General features: G+C 32.5%; 1 protein-coding gene across 1 annotated transcript in view; it reads right to left on the reverse strand.

Moving 5' to 3' along the window:
* The window catches only part of LOC132744930 (uncharacterized), a gene marked incomplete at its 3' end in the record, with an annotated part of 28713 nt that extends 16974 nt beyond the window's left edge, over positions 1 to 11739 (reverse strand). Inside the window, exons 1-2 of the mRNA XM_060733721.1 lie at positions 11576 to 11739; positions 4251 to 4358 (exon numbers count right to left, since the gene is read on the reverse strand). Of these exons, the coding sequence (XP_060589704.1) occupies positions 4251 to 4358; positions 11576 to 11627 (160 nt within the window). The remainder of the gene's footprint in view (positions 1 to 4250; positions 4359 to 11575) is intronic.
* Positions 11740 to 12511: the final 772 nt, after the last annotated feature.

The raw sequence follows: 12511 nt of genomic DNA on the forward strand, positions 1-12511 counted from the left end.
ACATCTCAAAATTGCCAAAATTCACTATTTTGCGTTGATTTTTTCCATCAAAATTGATTTCAAAGTGCTGCCACTTCTCAATGGACTGAGATAGAGTCAAAGGCTTTTCAGCATTGGTTACACGTTACCTTATGATCGACCTGGGGTCATTTTTAGCCTCTAACAAGTCCAAAATTTTCTTGGCGATGAGGGGGACTTCGCCCCCTTCAAACCCCCCAAACAGAAGGGGGCACATTCCCCTTCTGGCAACCCCCTGATGTATCTTTTGGATGGGGGACGGCGCCGAAAAAGTGGTCAATTTTTAAACAACTTTTCTCAAACAAAAACAAGTGTTTTGGGCCTAAGTGTTTTTTCATCATTTGAGAAAGCAAAAAAAAAGGGGGGATGCGTAGAAAGGCGTACATGTGTATATATCTTGTGATGGGTTAACACATCTGCGAATGTTTCAAAATTCAAATTTTACTTTTTCATGCTTAAGGTTGAATTATCTTTAGGGATTGTATTTTCCCTATTCAGGCCTGTAACTTATGCCAGACTAGCATTGTTTAGAATAAATATGCTCAAAATCGTTCAAGCAAATAGAATGAAAAACGGAAGGTTTAAGAATACACAATATGGCACACTTTCGCTCGGTTTGAAAATGCCTATTTTTTTGGACAGCAGTGTAACAACGTCCTCCAAGCAAAATTCAGTATTTAAACAAAAATATAGTGAAATTATAATAGTGAAACTTAAAATTTTAAACATCCGTAGACAAGTTCATAAGACGGTAATCTAGGGATCTTCAATGTAACCATTGCGCCACTCATCAAAAACAGTGTATGGACCCAAGTAAAATAATGCGTGTAGCCTAAATAGGAAAATTATGTAACTAAATAATTGAAATTTTTAAAATAGGGTTATGAAGTCTTAATATCAGATAAAAGCCACCAAAGGAGAAATCTTAAGTCAGGCAACACATCCTTAAGGGTGATATTCAGTATTCAGGAAGGAGTACTAGAACCACCCAACGGGAAAAAATGTCAAAAAGAAAAAACTAAAACTATCCAACACAGCAATGTTATCGTGCTGAAAGATTTTCAAGGATGAAAAATATAACATCCCAGATTGATCAAACTGTCAGGAGCTGATGCATCATTTTTGCCATCTACACAGTCAGTGCTCAGTGTGATTTTGAAACACTCCCAAAGTACTGACATTTAAAATCTTATTTCTGCTGAATAGTGAGGCAACACATAGCATAGCTAGCTGAAGGAAACAGCGACTATGTACTTATAAATGTAAATCACAACTAGATGCTGGTCGGTTGCTTTGTGTGAAAATTGTTGCTTTTAAATCGACTTTTGTACAGAATGTATAAGTGCATAATTTCAAGATGTATGTATTTCTGTGACGTGTATTCATAGCTTAATCGTGTTAACTATTTGGATGTTTTGTGTGCAGTTACATTCACAACTTTTGCTAAACTTATTCACATATGATTGCTAATTTTATAAATGACAGTACTTCTTACCTTTGTCAAATTAAAAAATAATGATTTGTTTATATCATATTTTACAACTACACTCTCACAGAATGCATTACACAGACATCATGGTTCTTGATTGTTATATACGTGTGTCTATTGATGTTTTTAATGCACTTTTTCTTAATTGTAATAATGATGCAAAATTTCTTACCTTTATCAAAGGCATACTATGCCTCAAAAAACAAATAAATTAAATAATGTTTTAAGAGAATGTAATATGCTTGTTACCTGAATAAAATAGCGACAAATCTAAAATACTTTAATTGCAGTAAATGTAGCAAAATGTAAGCAAAGTAGTATTTTAACTTCCTTCCATACACACTACTAATTCACAACAACTATACTTATTGCCAAAATGTAACAGATAAAATAGTTCAGGTGATTGGCCAGTGAGTAACGGTATGGATAACATAAAACTATACCAAAATTAAAAAAAGCTTTAGAGAAAGGAAGATAAAAACTTTTCTGAGCCATAATGGGCCTTTAAGAAAAACATTATCAATTACAGTCAGGTGTTATAAACATGTATAAAAAATAATAAAATTACAATTTTTTTATAGAAAGACCGTCATAAAAACTGTTTCTGCCCATATGAGTATGTTGTGTAAGCATCGTGATGTCTTCAGTTCTAAGTTCAATTATATCCCACACACCTTTTTAGTGCTTCGAACTCATTCTGAGACACATGCCCTAAGCGACAAATTCAATAAAAGCACACTTACATCTACTTTATGTTACCAAAGATGAAACAAAAGATACCAAAATTCTAGTATGTTGTTTTTTATACATTTTTGTGTGAATTAATAATGATAAATAAAAACATTTTAAATGATGTTTTTTTTGTCTTAATTGATTAATGAATTAATCTGCAGGAAATTTGAAAAATAATTGTGTTTGCTATACAAGCCTCTTTTCTAAACCATAAAAAACCATCTTTTTGAGTAAACACATACAAGATTTGATAAGTTTTTACTCCATACACTAATAGATAAACACAGTATAAATACATAATCATTCATTATATCTGGCGTTTTTTAGTAAGGACCATATAAACTTGACCAACAATAGGGAGTGCTGCTTTCCAAACTTTTTTATTCAAAAATAATTCAGTAAGAATTTTGTAAGATTTCACAAAAATATCTGCAATAAAAGTGTTATAGCCAAAATATTACTATGCTAGGTGCATCGTTAACATAATTTATTGATATATATTGTCAGAAAATGGCAAAACATGACTTGTAAAAAAATCTTCTATTAGCACTTTAATTTTGAAAAGTGTTATGTCGACCCATTTTTATAACGCTATCCCCTCTGTGATACATTCTCTTGTAATGATTTTTATGCCAAACTAATACAGCTATAATCAGCTAAACAACAAATTACTGTAGCACAATATTTCTACTTTGTGTCATAAAGAATATACTTAAAGGCAACAAAATGCAAAAACTGTGTTTTTTTACCTATTAAATTTTTGGTTAATTGTGATAATCTTAAAGGTTGCTATGACATGATGTTTCTTTTCTTCTTAAATGTAATACATATTTATATATCTTGCCACAAAATTCAATTAATATATCATTATTGCACTATAATTGTAAAATAAGGACAGGTTTTAGGAGCGTTTATATTATGGACGCGCTTTCTTGGGGGTTATTTTACCCCACCCACTTTTGAAGCTGTACTCTTCTGTTATAAATGCGCCAGGTAATGAATTTTTATGCTTAACTTATCAAAAAATGTTCAAATGATAAAGAACATACAATTAAAAAACAATTTCCTATACATTAAACTGAAATTATAAAGTAAAGGCGAGTATTGGGAACATTGTAATTTAAAAAAAAATTCGTAATATTACCCACCCACTTTTAAAAATCTACTCGTACGGCATAAATGCCAAGAAAATGATTTTTTATGCTTAACTTGTATATCTATGTTAAATTTATAAACTACACACACTTTAAATGCATTTTCGTTTATATTGTGTAAATACGGAAAAACGAAAGTCATCATATTGTCAAAAAATTCTATTTTTTACAACTTTTTTGGTAAATTTATAGTGATAATTTTAAAGTTTGCCATATAATTGTCATTTTTGCTTGATTGAATCATAAATCAGCCATATTTTATCTGATATTGTGCAAATTGAAACTACTTTGTACAAAATCTGTTTGTAAAAAATCATAAAAACAAAAATTATATGATATTTTGTAATTTTTGGCGGCCATATTGGTGGCCATCTTGAATTTTTATACTTTTGCCCGGGCTGCGTAACTTAAGAAATGGGTTTTTAGAAACTACAAACAATACACTTTATAATGGCAATGTTTCTTTTGGTGATACGGAAAATTGCAAAATAAAACCCCGCCATCTCTTGGACTATTTACCTCGTATATACTTAATGTCAAATTTATACAACATTTACAACAATATTGTTATTGGTATTATTAAGCTAGCAACGTCTTTCATGATCACAATCGCGTGTGATACAGGTTTTTGTAAGCTCATATAAGGCATGTCAAAAATGGGATTTCATGTACAAATATTTTTTATATCAAAAGAGTAATGTAATATTATGTAAAAATAATCTGCAAAATTATGTATAAACATGTTAAAAATTAACTACGGGCACTATTTAAGGCACGAATGCACATTAATAGAATAATTGACCTTCCGTTATTAAGCTTGTTGCTACCTTATATTATTTTACAATATATTTACCTACCTTTACTAATGTTCAGTTTTTCACAGGAAATTCGGTTTGTACCATTTTTGAAGCATCTCGAGTATGGAAACTCTGTTGGCTTATAAAGAACCTTACGTTGAAGAGAAACTAAAATAGAAAACAAAAGTTTTATGATTCTAATTGTGTTTTCAATACAGAAGTGTAAAGACATCTCAACACAACAGTATTCAAAAATAATCTGTTTCGGTTTTTTATTATGAAGAATGTTCTAACTGTGAACAATATGAAAACAAGTATAAGTACTAGGGCGCGGCCATTTTGACAATCCTACTTTTGGAGACAGGAATGACAGCGTTTGTGACATTGAGATAAGAACTTTAACAAACAACAGTTTTTTTAGCTGCAATATATTCTAAACAATCTTTACATTTAAGATGTGGCGATGAATTTTTTTGCATTTTACATGTATATATTGTAACGTATATCTCATACTGAAATTTCTTTGAACTCATTTTTTGTTTGTTCGTTTAATTCGATTTAAATTTGGTATTCAACTGTTCTTATTCAAGTTCTTATTATTATATATTAATATATTTTAGCAACTAATTTAGAGGATATTTTGGGATGGTTGTGTTATCCCAGATATTTAGCCTAGGACAAAATCGATATCGTTGAAAATGGCGACTGCTGAGCCCCGGTAAGTACCTTATTATGTTAAATTAAGGTGACAAACGTTTCTTAAATCAAAACAAAACCTAGCGTATCATATGCGCGTTAATTTTCTTCGAATGACAATACAAAGTGCATTATCCTACGTTTTGTGGTTTTTGAGAACATTGTTTGAATTTGTGAAGCGATAGTAATTCGCACGAAGCGATATAACTTGGTACCAAAATAAATTGAAATAAGCCTTTTTGCACTTAAGACACCAAATCAATCATTCTATTGACATCTGTACTTGTAGAATTCCATATAAAATTTTGTTCGAAGGTTAGTAGCCTACAAATGTTCTTTGCAAGTGTTTAGTAAGGAAAACGAACAATTTCTGGATAGTAAGTGGCACGATAACAAAATAGTAAGTTTCACGCACAGTTTACAATAGCTTACTAAAATGTGACGAAACTATTTCATAATTCTTTTGGTTTCAAATTTGCAAGTGTGTTCCGTCTATTGTGACAGAGAAACAAATATCGAGAGAGTATTTTAATAATATTAATTCAAATTATGAATAATTCATAATACATGTATTCATATTCATATAATTTCATAAAATATTACTTTACTAAACTAAATGAGACATTGACATTGATACTCAACAATGTACGTTACAACACCATCATTTACTTTTCAGTATCTGCTATTTATACCAAAAACGCAAAGGAGAAGACATTCGCCATATCACATTGATATTTAATGCCATCATAGAACTGGTATACAAAGCTTTTATTAAATTTATTCTTTTATACACTGGCAGATTTTATAAATAAGCCAAAGAAGTTTGTTAAACGTTATGTATACGCTTATTTTCTTACCATGTGCAAATGTGTTGCGTCGTAAACTCTTACTTTTTGTTTGTGATAGAGTAAGTAAATAAGATATTCAGGGCGTTCATAGCCGAGTGTTTAAAGTCCCTTATTTTTATACACATGCTTCTCACTGCTATGGATTCTAGTCCGACCAGAGTCCTTGAATTCTTTCATCAAACTAGCTAACAAAACGCCGGTGCTTTAACTCAGGTGTCCCGACATTGCCGGTGTGATTTGAAACCCAGCATCTAAAATTTCTTTACCTTAATATTTTTTTACTCCACTTGCATTCACTTTAAAAAGTGTAAATATCTTTGACCGTTCGATTTCAAATAATTATTCGTTTTTCTTTAAAGGTCCATTATGCATGTTAAATGCTATCATATTTATTTTTAAAAAAAACTGTTTATTTTTGGTATCTTGTTACAGTTTCCGAAAACATACTCCTTTGTTAGATACTCAAACTATCTTTTGCATCTTTGGTTTTGTTGGAAAATGGTATACCTTTAGTGAATAAGTATTTCGTATGGAAGTCAATATACTACTTTGTTTACATTTTGCTACCTGAACGACACATCACTTAATGTTCAGCGCTACCTTTTTCAGTTGTAATAAAATACTATCATGTGTTTTATCCACTACTTAAACATTATGAAACACATGTTTGACATTTCTAAAGAATTAAAAACAATATGGATTTCTGAGGCACATCATAACTTGTATCATTGTTGTTTGTTTTTTTTTTGTTGTTGTTGTTAAACTTACTTTTTTGTTTTCGTGCGACTTACTATCTAGAAATTGTTCGTTTTACTTACTATACACTTGCAAAGAACATTTGTAAGCTACAGACCTTCGAAAATATATTTTATACAGTACGCATAAACCCTTCCAGCCTGCTGAATCTCAGTAAGGGCTTATCAGCTAGTAAATCACTATTAACTGTATGTCTCCAATTAACACGTCCACTGAGTTGAGAGTTTTGCCACTCTGTATTCTTATCTAATGGCCCCAACTTTAAAGGATCAAATTCTGTAGAGGATACACTTAATAAATTTATCAATGTTTTTTCTCCTTTCTTTTGTAAATGGGTATGTGGCCCAATTGAATTGTGAAACTTAGCAATTATTTGTAAAATTTTAATATACTTCATAAAATATATGATAATTTCTTAAATTGATAATAAATAAAGTTCAATAGTTAAGTGTCACTGTTACTCATGTTACTGACTGAACCCCATTCCCGGCTCGCTAGAAAACAAAACCAAAAACAAAAAAACTGTTCGTAGATGTAACTTTTACTGCAAAGTGCAAGACTCTTAACTAAAATGACCAGGTAAGTGATATTTTTATTATAAGCTTGACTATACTAAGAATATGGTGAGTTGTCCTACTCACCTTGGTTTGCAAGTCGACGTCAGCGTCCGTACTTTAAATTAATGTCTATGCGCCTATAACTTCTTTATTTTTTAAGGTATCAATTTCAAATATATATTCCTTATCATCATCCACATCATTTGATAAGGTGCAAAACTCTAAAACCAGTATTTCCAGAACTATATCCCCTTGAACTTAAAATAATGGTATATTTTCTTGGACGCAACACATCGTCTCGATGTGGTAGACATTAATGCCCAGTTATTCAAATATCATTCTATGCATGACAAAGTTATAGTCCGGACAGAAATGGCGACGCACAGACAGACGGACGTCCAGACAGACAGAAGGAAGATGCGATTTTAATAGGCATAGAAATGTTTCTTATCAACACCTATAGCAGGTGGGATTATATTTATAACTCAAGTCCTGTATTTCTAGAATTATCTCCATTTCATTTTTGAATTAGGGATTTATTAAAAAATTAATATATTTCTAAGAATTATCTTTGTTATCATAAATGACATCAACTGTAGACTTAACTTCCCTTTGCAATTACTTACATCATGCATGACAAGGTTTATAACTCTTGCATCCTTATTTCAAGAGATATTTCCTCTTTGAACTTAGAATTTTACTTTAAAAACTTTATTTACTTTTTGCTTGTATTATTTTGGTACCTTTTTTAAAAAAAATCACATTAATCTCTTTTCCTACTAGATTGAATGATAAGCTTCATTAATGCTTTGAATCAATTATTATTACTATACATTATTTTGCTCCTTCTGAAAAAAAGAAGAAAAAGAATGTAAATCACTGAGGTATGATATGCCTTCAACATGAAAGTAATTTACACGATTATTTTCATTGTGAGTTGTTAGTGATTAAAAACCTCTTTACTGTAATCCAATTTTTATTTGTCTTTAATTATTATTAAAAATTGTATGTATCGCTTTACACTAAAAATTTAATCTTAGTTTTTCGTTACATCTAAAATGTTCTCTATGTCTTCCAGCTTAAAGTATACATTCTTGAAACATGATAAGATCATAAAACATTCAAGAGTGCTCCTATCAGTAAAACAGTGACAAGCCATGTAATTATAATTTATTTAAATGCTCATCACTGACCAGAGATAGGAAAGTTTGGGGAAAACTGGAAATTTTGGGTTTATGCGTAGGACTGTATATGGACTTCTACGATTACAGATGTCAATAAAATGATTGATTTTGTGTCTTAAGTGCAGAAAGTAAGCTTATTTTCATTTATTTTGGTACCAAATTATATCGCTTCGTGCGAATTACTAGATCGCTGAATGTGCAATTTTCATACAATTCAAACAATGTTCTCAAAAACTACAAAACGTAGGATAATGCACTTTGTATTGCCATTTGGAGAAAATTAACGCACATATGATACGCTAGGTTTTGTTTTGATTTAAGAAACGTTTGTCACCTTAATTTTACTTAATAAGGTACTTACCGAGGCTCAGCAGTCGCCATTTTCTCGTGGGTATTACTATACAAAGCCACGTGATTCCCCCTGTTGATTATGTAAACACAAAAACTAACTACTACCACCAGGTGATTTTGTTTTTTCGCATAAACTACTTTCGTAAATGACGAATCCTTAATAATATATTTCAATACATTGGTTTTTCTTAAGCGTTTTCTCAAGGTATAAATCAAATATTCTATAAATACTAAGTTCATGGCAATTGTATGGTGGCTGATTTGGGCCATTCGTGTTTCGCCCCTCGACCCCGCCAAGCGAAAAGTTGAGAATAACAAATAAAAACGGCTGGGTCGCGGGATGAAAACACGCTTTTTAGCGAGGGCGCGGGGCGAAGTTTAATAAATAAAGTTTGATAAATAAAACTTCACCCCGCGCGGGCGCGGGACGAGATTTGAGAAGTAAAACGGCGGGGCAGCGTGTTTTCGCTCCCACTCCCGCCATTTTAACTTGTTAATTATCGACTTTTCGCTTGGTGTTGTCGCGGGACGAAAACACGTATTTATCAAACTTCGCCCCGCGCCCGCGCTAATTAGCGTGTATTCGTCCGGCCCGCCGTTTGATTTTTTAAATTTCGCTCCGCGCTCCCGCGAAACGAAGTTTTATTTTTGAAATTTCAACTCGCGCCCTCGCTAATTAGCGTGTTTTTGCTCCGCATCCCCGCCATTTTAACTTGTTAAGTCACGACTTTTCTCTTAGCGGGGTTGTGGGACGAAAACACGCTAATTAGCGGGGGCGCGTGGCGAAGTTTTATTTATTAAACTTCGTCCCGCGCCCGCGCTAATTAGCGTGTTTTCGTCCCACGACCCCGCCGTTTTATTTTTTAAATCTCGCTCCGCACCCCGCGGGACGAAGTTTTATTTATTAAACCTCGCCCCGCGCCCTCGCTAATAACCGTGTTTTCGCCCCGCGCCCCGCCATTTTAACTTGTTGATTTTCGACTTTTCGTTTGGTGGGGTCGCGGGGCGAAAACACGAATGGCACAAATCAGCCACCATACAATTGTGAGGTTTATTCAATAATTGGATCTTGAAGGGCAATGCCTATCAAAGAAAAATCACAAATTATTAACTTGATTTAAAATAAAGTTTAAGTTGCTGGTTGGGGGGTGTCCCATGGGGGGGGGGGGGGGGGGGGGGTTGCGTTCATTGAACGCCGCCTTTCCTTGTTGATCTTGTTTTTCATATTTTATATCATATGTTATGTCTAGTCCAAGCATATATAAACCTGTTAATCAATTTTAGCAAAATTCTTTTTTTTTTTACTTTGCAGGTAAAGGTCATTTAAATGTCATGGTTAGATTCAAACGGTGTTGGTTTGACCACATATGAAAACAAGCCATTTAGTTTACCCTAACTTACTTTAGTCCAATTGTGTAAGAAGCTATAAGCTTATTGAGACACAATCCCTTGCTCACTGAAACAACAACTTGACCGTTACGGGGTTTGAACCCACGCGACCAGTTATCCTTAGATTACTAGTCCGACGTGTTAACCACTCAACCATGTAAACAGTCGATAGTTCATATGCACAGCTTATTCCAGCAAAATTCAAGCAAAATACAACAATTTGACCCATGCAGGGGCCATAATATGTGATTATTAGGACATCGATGGATCTCAAAAGAATATGGTAAATTCAAGTTGCAGCTGCCAAGAATAGCTCGGAAACGATTCTTACATACGTAATTAGGGAAAAAACCTTAGTGTAAAATAATCCGAATGGGATATGACCAGGATATGAGCATGGCCTTTCTGTTGAAAACTAGGAGGCAGTTGCCGAGAATTAGTGCGGAAACGATTGTTTCTCTGCATACATACTGCATAAGTAATCAGGGACTATACCCTAGTGTTAAATGGTCCTAGTGGGACATTCCAACGATACGCAAATGACCTTTAGGTATTGATTGTTCAAATATAGTTATGTTGAAAACTAGTAAGAAGCTGCCGAGTAATAGCGCGGAAACGAATGTTACTCGTTATACATACTGAATAACTAATGACGGGTCATGATCAACAGTAATTTGGTCTGACCGGAACATGCAAATGATTTTCGCATTGAATACTCCCAAAATGTTTGTTAAAATCAAGTAAGTAGTTGACTAGAAATAACGCGGAAATATGCGTTTTCAATTTTTCTTCAGAACTTTTGATATATTTCCATATCTGTCATTTTACAAATTTACAATATTATTTTATTAAATATGTTTGTCAATTTTATGTTATACATAATCCCTTTAGATAGGCGTTACAGAAGTATAATATTTGAACGATGCCCCTCCCATCATTTTAAATGTTACTTTCATTTTTATTTTTATTATTAGATAAAAAATTGCAAATAAATTCTTACAATCAGAATCGTGTTGCTTCGGACAGATATATTAGTGCTTTAACAAATTTAGAAATGTAGTTAAACCTTTCGTGATGTTGATTTTGAAATATTATATTTTTTTATAAACATAGTTTCTCAACTAGAGCATGTAGAGGGTACAGCAGTCATATACAACTTAATTTGGTACATACTGATGCACAGACGAATTATGTCCAAAGACAATAATATTTTATTTCTCATTACTTATAGCCTTAATTGTAATAAAGTCGTTGACTGTTTTATGTATTTAAAAAAAATTGTTTGTCTATTCATGCTTTGATAATAATATTTTTGTTGGGTTTACCGTCACACAAACACATCAGTGGTCACAATATGACAACTTTCTGGCATTATTGTTGGAGGAATACCTTAGGTGCACTTCCGAGCATACGGACGAGCATCGAAGTAGAACCACCGATGTTCCGTAAGCTAACTATAGATAGTTTACTCATATGAAAGAATTCAAAGTCTCTGGCGGGATTTGAACCCACAGCGGTGTGGGGTAAGTTTGAGGTCATAGTCATAAGCCACTTGGTCATGTAACATGTTCAATTTTCAATTTATAATAGAAAGAAAAACTTACCTTTAGTTAAGAAGCTGACAACAATTAGGATGATGAGCCACTTCAAATCCATATTGAAGTTAAATATGAAATTTCACAACAATCATTGAACGTCTAAAATTCGCGATTTACAATAAAACAAACGTTTCGTTATCTGCATAACGAATAAATGATTGGACTGCGCTTTGTCCGTGCAAATAGGAACAAGATGAAATGTATTTGAGAGGAAACATTATTAGCTAATTATTAAATGTCAAATACATCATTTTTTTTCTGGCATTTGGCAGCTATTAACTAATTAACTGTTTAATGTCTAATTAGTAATTGCTTATGATAACATTTTGCGAATTGCTTCCGGTAGTCTTTGTATTTTAAACTGATGACATTTTTGCTTTCGAAGTGTATGTATAAATTGTGTTTGTTTGGATAATTCGAAAACAGTCGCGTAAAAAATGTATACCAAAAAAATATATTATTGACATTTGATTGCAATCGCGTATTTCCATGTAATGTCTTTTCAACTTCTGACTGGATACAGTTTCCACAATTTGTGATGCTTTTTTGTCTGTAATGTTAATAGCACCACATAAACGCCACTTTAATTCATCGCAATTGGAACAATATAATAAAATGTTGGTAATAATATAACAAAATGCTAATCATGTCAAAAACAAGCAGTTATTGTAAGTCTCCATAGTTTCAATAAAAATGTTTCAATGTTTCATTTTGTTCCTCAAAAGTCTTCTCAGTTATACTCTTACATAGGCTGCTTAATGAAAAATTGAAAACTTAATGTTAACGTCGTTAATTGCAATGGACACGCTAAACTTTATTACATTTTTTCAGAATTATCATTGATTGAAATATTAATTTTGAATAAAAGCTGTTTGGGTTCTTGTAGACAAGCATCAATAATCAATCCATTTGCACACCGTTGTGGCTAATTTAAAAAAAAAA

The sequence above is a fragment of the Ruditapes philippinarum genome, unplaced genomic scaffold (assembly GCF_026571515.1).
Source record: "Ruditapes philippinarum isolate M1 unplaced genomic scaffold, ASM2657151v2 ctg8657_1_1_1_1, whole genome shotgun sequence".
NCBI lineage: Eukaryota > Metazoa > Mollusca > Bivalvia > Venerida > Veneridae > Ruditapes > Ruditapes philippinarum.